General features: G+C 34.7%; 1 protein-coding gene across 4 annotated transcripts in view; it reads right to left on the bottom strand.

Annotated features, from left to right (window-relative positions):
* tafa5a (TAFA chemokine like family member 5a) overlaps positions 1–17,263 on the bottom strand; it is a 147,776-nt gene that overhangs the window by 38,255 nt on the left and 92,258 nt on the right. For all 4 annotated transcript variants that reach the window (XM_005168536.6, XM_005168537.6, NM_001430368.1 and 1 more), the window contains 1 exon segment: positions 11,241–11,390. In XM_005168536.6, coding sequence (XP_005168593.1) covers positions 11,241–11,390 — 150 coding nt within the window.

Raw genomic sequence — 17,263 nt, forward strand, 5'->3', positions numbered from 1 at the left:
AAGAGAGGCGTTCTGAGGCGGACCGCTGGTGCGTTGCTATTTTGAGAAACTATAATAGATTTTTCATTAGACCAAAACTAACCGGGTCTAAACTCCGGCCGAGAGTTGCGCCTCGCTTACGCACTGCTTAATACGCACAAGAGAGCAATAGGCAAATATCTTTAAATATGAAAAAATTGAAATATTAAGGATATATATATATATATATATATATATATATATATATATATATATATATATATATATATATATATATATATATATATATATAGGATATAATAAGAATAGATATAGGATATAAATATAAAGGATTAAAATATTACAAAACATTATTTTCTAGCCTACACAAATATGAAAAATCACTGCTTTTATGTCTTCTTCATCTCGGGAGCCTTTTTCAGTTCATTCATAACAATTTGCTTTTGTATAATGTTATTATTATTAGCAGTATTATTTATTATATCCATATTTATATTTGTTTTATTAAAAACAAGCTTAGATTTGCCCACCTGTCAGGTTTTAGACCATATGGGGCACAGCATGTGTTTTAGGATATAACTCAGGTTTTTGAGCACATTTTGTTACTATTATTCATTTATTCGTTTGCTGGAAATTATAACTGAATTTAGAAATAGTTTTGAGCGAATATTTGCGCTTAACAAACAAAATTATTTATTTATAGACTAATTGATGTCTGTGCGTAAAGGTTTCCCTATCCAAAAGCGAATGTGAAAGTAGATCCATTATCTCTCATTCTCACGCAGTTGATGCTCTGTTTAACAGTTTTCTGTTAAAAAACTGTCAACTGTTAACTGTTTGCTAGTGAAATGCTAATTTTTTTCACTTAGACTTACTTTGCGTCCTGTAAATAGCGAATGCGCGCTTGGCGCGACGCAGCTGGCTCTTAAAGGGAATGGGAGATGAGACTCTAATTGGTTTATTCTCAAAACACACCTATAACTCATTAAGAAAATAAACTCAACCCTTTTAGACCCTGCGCCATGGCGCAAAGCAGGTTTTCCCGTCCTTAAATTAGCAAAAACGCGTTCTGACATGCCCTGAAAGCGTTTGCGTCCTGTGCATGGACCGTCAAAATAGAGCCCAGAAACTCTCAAAGGGAATGGTTAGATTTTTTGCAACTTGCAAAATACCAAAAAAGTATTTAATTGTTTGCCTTGTTTATTTATGTATTATGAAATATGCATATATCAACATTCAATCATCCATTCATTTTCCTTCAGCAGAGCATCATGGTGGCGCAGTGGGTAGCACGATTGCTTCACAGCAAGAAGGTTGCTGCTTCGAGCCCCAGCTGAATCAGTTGGTAGCATATGTTTTATGCAGTGGATGCTCTTCCAGCCGCAACCCATTACTGGGAAACACCAATACACACTTACAATCACACTAATATACTTTGGCCAATTAAGTTCATCCAATTCACTTGTAGTGCATGTCTTTGGACTGTGGGGAAAACCGGAGCACCCGGAGAAAACCCATGTGAACACGGGGAGAATATGCAAACTCCACACAGAAATGCTAACCTTCTTGCTGTGAGGCGACAGTGCTAACCACTGATATCAATATATTTTTTAAAGAAAAGGATTGTCCAAACAGACAAACAAGACATGCTGAGCTGTGCTAACCAAGGTGGCAGAGCCCATGAAGATGTCAAATATGTAGCAATTGCTAACGCACCAGCAAGCTTGATGTGGCTGGTGGGGTGATAGTCATGGCTGCAAAGGTAGACCAGGTATAGAGAGTGCATGTGAATGTCTTCAGCAGGCAGCAGCCAACACTGTGCAATAGACATCTTAGCAGTCCTTTCCAGTCGAGACTGATGGGCTCATCACACTGCACTGCTTCTTCACTAATGAGAACTCCTCTGTAAATTCCTCAACAATGTCACCAAATAATTCAAACTGAAGGAAATATGAAGAAAGTGAGTTTGCTGGCACATAAATATAATCATTAGGTCCAGCCAAAGACAGTGAACCTGGACCACTGGTGTGGACAAAGTGTTCAGCCATTTTGTGAGTAATGACAGAGAAGGCTTGCTTTTCTTACATAGGGATCTTTGCACAGCCACAGGGATTCCCTCACAATGAACTCTGCATCCACATGCTGGTGCACAGAGATTATTATTTCCACCACACCCAGGAAGACATGGCCTTCATGACATCTTGAAAAAGACAATGGCTGTTTCTCAATTCCAAGAACACAGAGAACAGACTTGCGTTCTTGTGGAGACTGGTCTTGCCAGGTGTCCTCGGAAAAACGAACTCAGGAAACCACGAGTGCAGAGAACGTGTCCTTTGAGAAATGAGATGCAGCGTTCTTCCTGGTGGTCACGTGACCTTAACGCGTTTTAAATGGTAAATTATTTAAACATTACAGAATTCATACGATTTATTGTTTTCCCCCCTTTTTAAAATATATACTTTGCATAAAAACATTATCAATATACTCTGCACAATTTAAATAAAACAGATTTTAATACCAATTTCAGCAAACAAACAGCCTTAATGTGTTTATTCCTTTAGTAAGATGTCCATGGTATTGTTTACTTTCGACATTTCATTTAGGGAAACTCCTAAGGTAAATAAGTTAAATCTCTGAACTTTAATAATAAATCTAGATAAAATGCTGCGCCTCCCACCTCCAGTTGCAATGCATTCTGGGACTTCAAGAGCGAGTTCGGTGCTCAAGTCTGCATCGGTGCATCCTCGATATCAAGATCACATCCGGCGAAGTTTCATGCGTCCTCTGTTTATGTGGTCTTGAGTACTGGAACTGAACTTTAACAGCTGATGACATTACACGAGAACACGAGGATGCAAGACCGCTAAAGAACGCATATTGAGAAACAGCCAATAGCTGCGTCCCAAATGGCACACTATACACTATTCACTCATGCACTATTTACTTAAGCATTTACACACAACATGTGAGCCTGATGGCAAACCTGCAGTCATTGAGTGCGTGAAGTGTCCATTATTACTCACTTCATTTTACTGGTTGAATAAGTGCATCTTCGGGTATTTAAAGTGCACTTACTATTTTTAGAGTTTTCAGTGTGAACGCTCTACTTACACTCTTTATACTACAAATTGGTGTAGAATAGTGCATAAGTATGCGATTTGGGAAACTCTTTTTTTGGACTGCTGTTTTGTGTGTATACACAAGTCATTTCATTGCCCTGTTTTCATACAAATCAGAGTTATTGGTCTTCTAAGTGAATTCCATACTTGAATCCAACATAGCTCTATGTGAATATACAGACCTTTGCAAGCAATACCTAAAGCAGCTAGAGTTAAAAAAGGCCAGTTTTAAGCAAAATAGTATTTTTGTTGACTTTTTTTTACTTGAACTGAGAGAGGTAATGTTCAAATATTTATTTCAGATTTTGAGCCAAACTTTGGCCACAAGGTTTATTGCAAGGTTATAGTGGCTCAAAGACACTATAGTTCTTGTGTCAAATTGGAACAAATTTGAGATTCAGTTACAGTTGCTACTATCTCCATCAATTTATTTGGGTAAACATATACAAGGATTGCAATTTTTAATAGACAATGTCTAGTTATAGGTCACAATGTTGTTTGTTATACATGTGGAAGAGCAGCTTAAATCGGACAATATAATTTATTTATTTTATTTCAGTAAAATTAAAATATGCAAGAGTGCTTAAAGTAGATCCAGAGCATTTAGGTTTTTTTTTTCTCAGAGAATAAAAACATCTGTCTTATATTTTTCTCACCCATTTATTTGTTAGATTTATGGCACATGCTCCTATTTTGAAAACAGTCAGTTTTTCAGTTTCATCAGTCAGTCTGTGTTTGTATAGACAACAATCTGTGTATGACAAACTTCAATATTAATGATGCATGTTCATGCTTTGCAACTGTTTTGGCAATCACAAACTAAACCTAATTATAGTGATATGTTTTAAAAAAATAAAAGTAAAACAACTATTCGGTATCAATGACAATTTTCCTAATTCAGGTGAAATTATTGAAAACATTTTAACTATATCTGTTGTAGTATACTTGTTGTTGATAAACAATGTAGAATAGAAATAAATGTATAGTAGAAATAAAGAAAGTCAACCAGGTTTGGAACAAGTAAAGGGTGTGTAAATGATGACATTTTTGGATGAACAAAATCCCGTTATCATTACCCTCAACGGCCAAAACAATATTTATATTACTGCATCAGCAACTTAAAAGTCTTTCTGAAAAAAGCAGTGCATTTATGTTAATAAAATGAGTTGTACTGTGGGGGAAACTGACGCACCTGGAGAAAACCCACACGAACGCAGGGAGAGCATACAAACACCACACAGAAACACCAACTGACCCAGCAGCCCAGCAGAGACTCGAACCAACGACCTTCTTGCTGTGAGGCGACAGCACTACCTACTGTGCCACTGCGTCACCCATATATATATACAACAGTTCTGTCTCGTTCTCTAATCTGATTGGCTGATAGCCGTGATATATTTAAGTAATATTAGCACCCGTACAGCCTCTTTACCCTTTTTGTATTAAACCGCCCACATACAGCCAGCAAAAAGGAGACACTACAGATCTAACGTTTAAAAGATGCGTGCTCAGCTGTTTAACTGTCAGCTTATGATTTGAATCTGGAAGAAAGTAGTTCCTCATCCAAAAGGGTTTTTAAGACTCTCCATGTTTGATTTTATTTTTATATACACAATTATGCCATCAAACTGTTGTATAAACGCAATATCACACTCGTAGCAGTGCGATATGGCTGTATATCGGCACTGGTGAAGGCACTAAGACACTCAGCCTGCGGCCTCGAGCCAACACACAACTCCCACCAGTGCCGATATATAGCCATATCGCACTGCTACTCGTGTGATATTGCTTATATATAAATATATATATAAATATATATATATATATATGTGTGTGTGTGTGTGTGTGTGTGTGTGTGTGTGTGTGTGTTTATCATTTTTTGGTTTAATTATGCTCCAGTCAATAAAAAAAAATAACACTAAAATGCTACAAAACTAAAAGTGAGCTAAATAACTGCTTAACGTCTACGTACAGTGCAGGTGGTACATTTATACTAAAGTAAACAGAAAAATCAGCAGTTGATTAATTACAACAAATAAACAAATGAAATTGTACTTAATAGGACATCAGTAACAATTGATGTAATCACCAGCTTGGTACCCTCTGTACACCTGCTTGTACTTTATCACCAGAATGGCCTGGTTTGCCTCAATGTGAAGACGAGGGGTTTGAATGTGCCTACTGTGGGGGTAGCGGCACTTATTAAAGAAAGAATCACTTGGCCTCTGCTGCTACTGTATACATCTGCACATTCCTTTATCACAGCCATTTGCTAGAAACTGCACACAAACTCTCGAAGGGTATGACACAGGTTAGATTTTTGCAAGTCTGCAAAATACAAAAACAGCATTTATTTGTTGTGCTTGCTTGCTAATTTATTAATTCATGAATAAATGTGTACATATAAACATACTATTTAAAAAATAATAGCAATTAGAAAATAATTAGCTGATTCAGCAAACAGACATCTTCCAGTGCTACATACTTTTTTATTTTTAAATTAGGCAAATTAATTTTGAAATATATGTTAAAAATAATAATAATTATCATGATAATAATATAATGAAAAAAAATATATATATAAACACAAAAGACAATACGTATATTAGTGCTGCATATCTGTTTGAGCTGTTGGCTTTGGCAGAACGTTACTTGCTGATAAATAAATCAACATAACAATTAACATTAACAGTACCGCTTTTAACACATTCACTCTCCAGATGAACTTAGAGTCTTGCTGCTTAGTGACTAGCAGAGTTTGACAGTTAATTTCCATTTCTCCTCCATGTTTGCTCATTCAATGCAGTCAATGATGAACTTCTGGGATTTCTTATATTCCTCAGGCCTTAAAATCTTTACAATTTTTCTGGTCCTAAAGGCCAGAAAAAGTTTTTATAAAGACGGTGACATTAAAGGGTTAGTCAACCCCCCCAAAAATATATTCTGTCATCATTTACTCACCCTTAACTTGTTCAAAACCATTATGAATTTCTGTTTTCTGTTGAACACAAAATGTTCAGATATGTATATTATATGTACTACAATATAGCTAAATAAAAATAATGCATTTACCAAATGCATAATTATAAATCAAAAAATCCCTTTTATCATCTATGATAAAAATAAATAAATAAATAAAAATGTCAACCCATTGGTGCTTTTATGTGAATTATATTATATTATATTATATTATATTATATTATATTATATTATATTATATTATATTATATTATAATTTATTTTCTTAATTAATTACAATCTTTTAAACTAAGTTACAGTATGAACGAAGATCAGTGCCCCACCAATACTATCAATGTCTTTAATTCTTTTTTTCTAATTTCAATGGATAAATTTTTTTTTACTTTTTAATTTACTTGCGTATTCAATTTACAATTCACTTTACCATTATGGAACAATTTAAAACCATTTAGTTAAAAATGGATTCAAAACTAACAATAAAAAAGTTAGGTGTTAAATTTAAAACAATCCAAACAAACTCTGAATCGGATTACTTGTGGACTATTCTTGGTCAGCCATTCAACCGGTTTAGAAAATATATATATCACATCCATTTATATCTTGTGAATAACTTTTGAGATTTTTTAATTGCAGTGGTACTTTAAAATAGCACATTCACATTTTTTAAATATGAACATATCATATGACACTGATATTACTAGATTATTAGATTTCTGATGTTGTTAAAATATAAAAAATAATATATATATATATATATATATATATATATATATATATATATATATATATATATATATATATATATATATATATATATCTGATGTTGATAAAAAATAACTGCAGATAAAAGATTTTTTTCCGTCTTCTTCCTACTATATTTTTGTTCTTGCGTACACATTTACAGTACAGTATTTTTACAGTGTACAATAGTAAGCAAAATACTGTGTGTTTCATAAGAAGTCACTCAGTCTATTCTCTTGAGTAACGCTGACCAAGAACCATTTCATGTTGTACTTCTACACTGAAAAAAAATTCTTCAAAGATGATTCCTTGGATTTACTCATTTTTTTTTTTTTACGTTAAGTAGTTGTAAACAATTTTTTTGGGCTGAATTTAAACAAACAAATTAGGTTGAACATTATTAAACTTAATGTGTTTGTATAAATTCAACACAAATAAATTGCTTGCAACAGTTTTGCATGCAACACTTTTTTTTCAGTGTATGTGCTCAGTTCTGCAAAAACAACTATTTAAGTATCATCTACAATGTACAAATAGGTTTTTGTGTTTTCCAATGCAAATATGTTCCTATTTCAACAAACCACTAAACCAATTAATTAATAAATATCTCAAATTTTCCACATTATCTCTGCACACATATTTAAAATTTCTTTGACGAGACTTGAATGGGATAGGTTAAAAAGAAATATAGTTTCAAACTGCTCGGCAAAACAGAACACACTATTTCTTTTCTGTGCATATTAATACATGTCAATATGTGCTGAATGACACACTGTTCCACGTAAAAATGAAGCAGAAGGAATGAATTTACATATAACTGTGTCCACTTTAATGCAACATACTGTAAAGACAACAATGGCAGAAAAATGTCCTTCAAATTTTTAACTATTTTGTTAATTATGCCACAGTCATATCAACCTGCAGCGCAAGACTGGCTACTCACTGAAGCTAAGCACAGCCTGCTCAGTACCTGAACGGGAGACCTCATGGAAAAAACTAGATTGATGTCAGAAGTGGTATTAATGAGGCTAGCACGGGGTTCTCATCCTGCGGTCTGTGTGAGCCCTAATCCCCTAGTAAAGTAAAGGGGACACTATACTGTCAGTGAGTGATGTCATGATTGTAAACTTGTATGAATAATATGATATGTTGAATAATAATATAATATATTGAATATTGATGTGATATATTGAATAATATGATGTATCGTTAAAATTTTATTTAATTATTATATATAAATATCACCTCTTTTTTTAATACACTTTAATGTGTGTACATTTTTTTTAAACTATATTTGTATGTTACTTTTTATGTAAACTTTATAACTTTTTTGGCAATACATTTGTAACATTTGTCATGCCAATAAAGCAATTATTAAATTGATTTTAAAGCACTTCGGGTGTATGGCCAGAGACCATAAATGTGCTATATAAATAGACGTTACCTTCCATTACATTACATTATGAACACAAAATAATTAATACAAGAAGACAGTGATGTATGAGTGCATAATTATTTTATGCACATCTCACACATGCACTTTCCATTTATTTATTTATTTTTCTTTTGAGCTGAAATTATAACAGTTTTAAATGGGAAACACAAAAATATTCAAGTACTACTTTTGAAGTAAATTACTTCATGAGATAGAAAGTGCAGAAAAGGATGAATCGTTATCTTCAAGATTGGGCTGTGCATTTGACTGTGTGGGTATGCTAATGTACATTACATATATCCTTTGGACTTTACGGTAACACTTTACTTGAAGTGGGTGCTCATGAAACCTTTATTGCCATGACCTAAGACATGTCATGAATGTGAATGAGAATTTAATCATGCTCACCAGATGTCAAGTGTCATTTGATTAGTTATGGCATTTTAGATGACATTGTTTGACATAAACAATTACATTGCAACCTTTTTTAGTCTTTGTCATGACAACTTGACATTACCTAAACAACAAATCTTGTCATAAACATTATAAACACCTGTCTTTAGACACCTGGCAATGATTTTGATTTTAATTCTCAATTTAGCAATCTATGTAATTCAGAATTTCTGCAAATTCTGCCAAAAACTCACATTTCATAAGAATAAACCACTAGGAATGTCCCTCAATTTCCAACCCTGGGAGGCATTTTGGGTCTATGGATTATCCTTGGGGTGAACTCACCTCCAAAGACTGAAGGACACAGCATGTCTCATCACATATGACAATTGTGCCAAGACCTTGAGGACTCCAGCCGATTAAACTGACTGAAATTTCATTTCTTTTTTTTTCTATTTTCTCCCTATTTCCTTTCTTTTACCCTCTAGTGGTCCTTACTGGAAAGGAATCAAGTTCACGAGGCACTACACTTCATACATCTACTTCAAAATAACATACCGTATATATTGTCAAAGGTACTACAACATTGAATATTGAAACAGACAAAACCTGAAAAGAAGAAAATAAGAGTTGTAACTCGCAGATATAACATACGGAAGCATTGATGCTGCTCTCCTGCACTGCATTATATTCTTACAGTTTATTAAATTACTCTGTGATTTTATAGATAACAAAGTAACAGCAATTGTCATTGATAAAATGCATGACACTGGCAATCAAATTGTGCAGCATGGCACTTCAGTAAAGCCTATGAAAGACAGGTTTACAACCATAAGTGTAATGGCCAATTGTAATGCTATGGAGACAAAATCCATTATTTGTGAATAGGTGTTAAAGGACAAGAACTAGATAAAAATAATCTTAAACAGATTATCATTTTAAGATTTTTTTAGGAATTTGTAATTATCTGTTTTTAGAGTGAACTCACATTTTGTGTGGATGCCTTGTACAGAGCCTTGAACATGCAAACATCATTACTTTGCAGCTTTACTAAGACTTAAGATTTTTGTTGTGTTTTTTAAAAATGTGATTCATGTAATATTTAAAAGTGATGAGAAAAGAAGCAACTGTGTATTCATTTTCAGCAGACAACACACAATTAAAAGTGAATTACTGTATAAATTGTTATGTTTTTATATAAGGCTGACTTGTTATTTTCAAAATCTTAATACAGTTTTCATACATCTGCTCATTAGAAGACAAATGTTTAAGCCTATGTGTTAGTGAAGCTGCAAAAGCTTACTTAAGCATATATGTTTAAAAGTACTTTTGATGCTACAGGGTAGCTTGACACTTACAACTTGTGTTCATTTTCACAGTATGAGATAGCAATGTAAAATTAGATAAAACTTTAATAAAACACAATTGCATTTTGAAAACCTTAATGGTTGGGTTTGGGTTTAGGTCGGCGGTTTGTTGCTCTTCTGTACTCTCCCACTTACATATACTGCAGTATTACATAAGGAATGAGGTATATCCAGGAGGTTGTCATTGCAGAATAAAACAGACTGAACCCCTGGATGTACTTTATTCTGCTTTTTACATGGCTACTTACCAGAAAGCATAATAATTAGACAAAACATTGCCTTGAGCAGTAATTGTTTACTAATTATGTCATTAAAAGCAAAACCGAAAGAAACAAAAATGGCTGACGGAGCATACACTAACCTGCACATTATTGAGTTGTTAGAGGTGCCTAAAATTCAAACACGCCAAGCTGACAGAAACAGAACCGGCTGAATGGAGAATATACTAACCTATGTATAATCTATTCACAAGACAGTGCCAAACAGTCAAAAATATATAGGATGTATATGATGTAAATGAATTCAAAGTACTTTGATGAGCCTGTGTTATTTAGCGGTTGTTATCTCGGGAATAACATACCTTGGAATGCTGCGACTGACAAGTTAGAATCAAGTGTTCCAGACAGTCTTTTAATAACAAGAGATTTATCTTGGTAATAAAAGCATTATTCCTGGCTGATGCCAATAAAACATTTAATTTACACTTAATCTTAATCAACTTATCATTTCATTCATCTATGGCATTTATTTTCTAAATCACTTGCTATTATTGGGTTGCAGAGATGCAAGCAGGGCAACAGCCAGGCCAGTCCATTGAAGTTTTTTTTTTTTTTTTTTAATGCCTTGACACACATTTTCTTATTAAAAGTAATATTATAGAAAAGTTTTTTGAAAGACAGTTATTATGTGATCATATGATCTTATATTCTATTTGATTCCAATACGTACAAAGCAAATTCATTAGTGTCAAATTTCGAGTGTTGGTACGTGTTGCTGGGTGTTGATAATGTTAACTCTTTCAAAATTGTTATTTTAACACTTTTTTTTAGTGGTTCCCATATAAACTCTGAGAGAGTGTTAATTTTTAACTCTAAGGCAGTTAAAACTACTATCTAAAATCTGCAGTGTTTAAACATCAACATATTTGGTAAATAATATTGTAGAAATGTTGTGACCAGATTAATAAATAACATGGTTTGATTGATAGTTTCTTAAATATGATCTTACCGTCCACACAGGCCGGCCTGGCATTCGTTGTCCCAGCAATCTGTCCTTTCTTACATGCACAGCGAGCTGTCTGTCTGGCAATCGTCCTGCGTGGCTGACTGCTGTCTTTGTCTAAAGTGACAATCTCACAGGTGCCTGCTGCAAGTTGACCTGCAGAACATACACAAAGATGAGAGAGAAGTTCAGATAGAAGCATTGGCAAAAATATCAATAGCATAACCTCATGCATACATACATACATTATGTATACATTAGCTAATTCAGGTTGCATTAATAATTCAGAAGACAATGGAGTTATGATTTGTTTGGGTATCAAATTAATGCATGATATATTATCTTAGCATTTATATATATATTAGGAATTATCTTAACCATTGTGCTGTCTTGGATTTCAACATATTACTTTTTGTCATAAGGGTAAAAAATGGACAGTTTAAAGCGGCAAGACTGAATTTCAACCCATGAAGAAACAACCTCACCAGTTACCAGATTCTCTCTGAATATCTAGGCTTACTTTTTTAAGTGTGTGGTAATTTACCAAAAATTAACATGTTTCACCATGATGTGAGTCATTTTATTCCACTTAACATTTTATTGTGTGTATGTCTTTAATAACAGTGTGGAGGTAGCCACCTTATAGCAAGCAGGAAACAAAATGCAGAGAGTAGTATGGTCAAAACAAGAAGGCTACTAACAGGCTCCAAATATTTTCTGGATTGTTTATAGATTTACTTTTCCAAAATGTTCTTGCAAACTGGGGTATTGTCACTCTTTTGGATTGCACTGTATGTACCCTGGTTGACTATCAATTTGGGACTTTTAGAGCATACCCAGCAAACAATTTTGTGTTTAATAAACACTTAATAGACATCTAAATGTAGACAGCTTGGCTAAAACAAGGCTAAACTTGGGTCAGTGAAAATCTAATAGACATCTAAGAATTGCCCAAAACTAGACTAGGTGTCAATTAGACGGATTAGACAGACTTTATATGTGTAGTCATTCATTTCTGTTTATTTGACAACTAGTCTAGTTTTGACCTATTCTTATCTAGATTTTCACTGTCATGCCATGATTTAGCCATGTTTTAGCCAAGACGACTGTGTTTAGACATCTATAGACATCTTTTAAAAACAAAAAATGCTTGCTTGGTAGCTTGATTTTTGGACTGCTTTTAGGGTATGGTGCATTGAATTGTATGCTTTCACCAGACTGATTTTCTTCTTTTATTGTGTTGTTTGTGAATACATTTTTTCTACTACAGTTCTAAAGTAATTCACACAACTAAAATATGTCCTAATTTATTTGATTAACTTTATTTCCTGCTGTTAAGGCTGAACACCAGATAGAAGACCTTAATTGAATTAACATTGAATCAATGGTCAATAGTTTGAAATGTCAATGTTGAATTTCCATCAGCTTAGCGCCCTCAAATATAGTAATATATAAATATAATGATAGAAATAGACTGAACACAAAAGAAGTTGAGTCCTATTGACAATTGTTGATACAAATTCTGCTTCCAAGGAGAAACACTTAAGAAACACACAATTACTTACTAAATCCCAGGACCATTTATATTGAAGTTGATATTTAGCCACACCATACTGGTGTTTCTTTACATCTAGTTTTTTAGAGGTGGGTTGTTAGCCAATTGCTCCACCCCCAACCTGGAGGACCAGGACATACAATGTTTTACAACTGAATTATTTTTTGAACTATGCTGACTATACACAATTACAAATCACTTATTTTTCTGTCCTTATTCACATTTTATGAAAACAATTACATAAAATTTGCCATCACCATTTTAAAGATTAGCGTTTGTTTTACTTTCTTTATGATGGCTTCATGGTATTTGCTACATCCATAAAGGAAAAAAAAATAAAGAAAAAAAGCTAAAGAGCTCAAATTAACACTGTTGTCTTACAGAAGGTGTTCTCAACTGGTCTTCAGTGTAAATAGATACACAGAGGCTTTAATGGCTTTAAGAAAATAAATAAGGCTGAACTAAAAAAGTATTTATACTGAAACTGATTTATTGTTGTAGACTTATTGATGTATTGTTGTAGATTATAGTGCAGACACCGTATGGTCCTAATGAGGGCTCCCCATGTGGGGCCAGCAATAAAGGGCCAATGTTCATTGGCCCTGTGATGGCAGCTCACATGCTTCTTTGCAGGATGGATACCACTCTACAGCAACTGTTTATATTTTCTAATGCTAAAGGTACCTGCATAGGTGTATACCATTTTAGTAAGACAATAATTAAAAAAGTTAAAGAAGCAGATTCTTATTGGCTTTGTTGATTGTGTGTTGGAGTAAGCCTGTAGTTCTTGTGGTGTAGACATGGTTTTATAGCTGGCCAGAATTGGTCACTAAGACAATCATTGTACCCTTTATGTGTACAGCATTTATGAAAATAGAAAATGGTATAAAATGGATTGTTTCGATCAAAAAAGAATAATTACAGCATTCATCAATCATAATCTTTATACTTTATGTCTCTAACCACATTATGTGACAGAAGATTGGACCTAAAAGTAAATTTTTTTTCTTCCTTTTCTTGTCTTGCCTTTCTATTAATAGACCAACTGTTAAGTTCATTGTCCTGGAGCAGGGAGATCAATGTGAGATAAACTAGCAAATCCACCACCTTTCTTGACTGTTCACGGTGTAGTTTCTATGCAGTCAGCCTCTTTGAGCGGCCCCATGTGAGCCTGCTCATATTGGCTCCTTTTGGGAGCTTCGCCACATTTTCTGGAGGAGGTGTTGGAAAATAATGGATTACTGTATATTTATCCCTCTCCCCTACAGAGGGTATCTCCAGCCCCACTACAGAATCCAGCCAGTCAACACCCCACTGCGTGGTGCAGTTGTTATACCGCACCACAGATGGCCATCGAAAGCCTGCCATGATGTCAGACAAGAGCAAAAGAGTGGATCTCCACCCTGGAGCCAGAGTTTCAAAACTAACAGTTGTGTGAGCCAGCAACACTGTAGTATATAGCCATGGGAGTACTTATGCAGTTTGAGAGAATGGATAGGGAGACCGTCCACATTTTTGACTGTGTCAATCATATGACTGTATCTTGTTCTGCCCAGCTCTTTATGGTCTTCCCAAAAGAGGGTCCTACCACAACCCTTGCCCCCCACCCGCCTTCATCCTCTAAACCCTGTAGATACAACAGCTCATGTCAAAACTTTGGGATCTCCCTCTGCCAGCTACCATGGGGTTAGATGATTTCCTGTCTCTGCCTCCAAGACATGGACCACACGTCCCTGTTGTCCAGTCCTTCATTTTCCTCCACCTCAACCCAGCAGGCACAGGACGTCAACATGACATCAGATCGACACTGTACCTCGATGTAGTGGGACATTGCATTTTTTTTGGAAATGAAAATCAGGTTGACGTCAGAACCCATTGTTGTCAATGTCCAATATCAGACAGACTTTGCATTTTAGTTATGTTCCAACACAACCTAAAAACAACAAAATATTAAAGACTAATGATGTTACAGCTTGACGCTGTGTGGATATTACCACCATGACGTCTATCAGACATTAGATTTTGGTCGCCATATCTGATGAATACATGTGAGTATTTGATTTTAATATGATTTTGCTTTAAGATGTTGCCTCGACAGTGGATTCTGGTCACTTTCCAACACAACCTTAAATGAACCAAATATCAATGGCATTTTACGTCATTATTGGACGTCAAAATAACATTGTTCTTAGGTGACGTAATTCTAACCGAATATTAATGTCCTATGATGTTGTGTCTCTGCTGGGAAGACTCAACCAGCTGCACCTCATCTGTCCATTGCTTTGGCCCTGTTGGATTATTCCCTTCTATCAGCTACACTTCTGTCCTTTGTCACTCTGGCTCTGCCAAAGTGATTCAGATTTTCGGTCCACCTCAGTCACTTGAATATAAGCTCTATCTTGACCTTCTGTGTCACAATGGCTCTACAACTTCCCCTTTGGCTCCATCACCATTGGCTCTGTCCCTGTTTCTGTCCCTAGCACCCTGATATTCACCCTGATAGTCAGGCCCATCTCCACAATTTTTTTTACATCTTCTAACCAGGAAATTTCAGTGTATGCTAAGATCAAAGTTACATTTAATTTAAATCACTGAAAAAAAAATAAGATAGCTGCAGCTATGATGCAGAAAAAATGTTGATCCATCTACTGCGCCTATCAAAATATTTGCAAGGAGATTGACTGGTAGATTTAAAGTATATTTCCAACGCTTGTTGGTAATAATAATAATAATAATAATAATAATAATAATAACCTGTGCCATATTTGCTGTTAAGTTTCCAAATATTCAGCATATACAAAGTCAACTTGTAACTATGATTATTTGAAGCAATTTCAAGCAAACTTGAACGCATAATTGTAAACACTGCATCCAAAATGTATACATGTATTGCCTATAAAAAGCAAAAGCATTTTTAAGTGAAAGTTAGGGTTGTGTTTTACCTGCTGCTACTCTGTATGGCCATAAGATTAACCTGTCTTTATAGGAAGTAGTTCAACAGGGAATCTGTTTTAGGCCTGTGAAGTTTGATTGGCAGCGGGGTAGAAGTGTGATTTAAACTGACCTGGAGTCAGTGTGCAGAGGTAGAACAAGGTTAATTAGCCTAACGCACAGGTCACGTTCAGGCTAATGGAGAATCTTAAGATACACAGCCGTCCTGCTACATTAAATGTGGGTGGTGTGTACGGGGTGAGGCAAAGGTTAAATAACATCAAACTTAACATGTTTGTGATTTCACCAAATTTATACAACCTTTAACCTAGTAATTGCAAAGTGTGAGTTGGATTATGCTAAAATCCGTTTGTCGGTTTCTTTGCTTTTAGGGGGAGACTTTTAAAGCTGCAAATGATGCGGAAAACATACTATTTTATCATTTGGAAGCTTTCAACAAAAGCCTACTTATTTTAAGCCTAATGTACAACTTAATCAACAAATAACTAATGAACTCATAATTTGTTGATTATTTATTTTCAAAATTATTTAAACGTAGAGATTAAAATAAATGAAGTCATATCATACCGTGGCATTCAAACAACGGTTAATGATTTTTTTCTCTGTTAGCTGCAGACAATTCTGATATGACCATCTATCTTTCTCTTTTGTATTTTGCATGTGAGCTGTTCTAGCCATAAGTTGACAGTTTGCAATTTTATGTTTTGTGTCTCTTGGTTTTTATCAAATTACATAAAACAAAAGACTTAGTCTGGGTTTGAGTCACAGCTGGGCCAGTTGGCATTTCTGTGTGGAGTTTGCATGTTCTTCCCGTGTTGGCGTGGATTTCCTCTGGGAGCTCCGGTTTTCCCCACAGTCTAAAGACATGCGGTATAGCTGAACTGAATAAACTAAATTAGCTATAGTGTGTGTGAATGAATGTGTATTGAGTTTTCCCAACACTTGGTTGCAGCTGGAAGGGCATGTGCTGTGTAAAAACATATGCTGGATTAGTTGGCGGTTCATTCCGCTGTGGTGACCCCTGATGAATAAAGGGATTAAGCCAAAGGAAAATGAATGAATATTTTCCATTTTGATATTTCTAGATACTTCTCTTTGTGTCAACCTTCTTTTCTTTAATATACCTCCTCTCCTCCACGCTTCTGGATAATGTTGGATAATGATATGTCATATGTGTGTAGTAGCGAGAAATCCATCTTTTGCTTTAACACTTATTTCTGCAGAGATTGCATTTGTCTGCCTGATCTGAAAATCCCTAAAAGTATCAAAAAAAAAAAAAAAAAAAAACTTCCCCTTTACTCGCTATAAGCACAGCAACACTAAGAGATGAAATGAAGCAGTTTTAAAAAAGCCCTTTTTGTCAGCAATTCCTTTATCAGCATTCATGCATTGAAACTCCCCTTTGTCCTCATGTGGACCCCGATTTCTTATTTTGTGCTGTGCTAGTGTTAAATTAATATATTATTTGCACATTATCATAGAGTTGCTCTTTTTATGCATCCTCAGTAGGGTCCTATTATGA

The sequence above is a fragment of the Danio rerio genome, chromosome 4 (assembly GCF_049306965.1).
Source record: "Danio rerio strain Tuebingen ecotype United States chromosome 4, GRCz12tu, whole genome shotgun sequence".
NCBI lineage: Eukaryota > Metazoa > Chordata > Actinopteri > Cypriniformes > Danionidae > Danio > Danio rerio.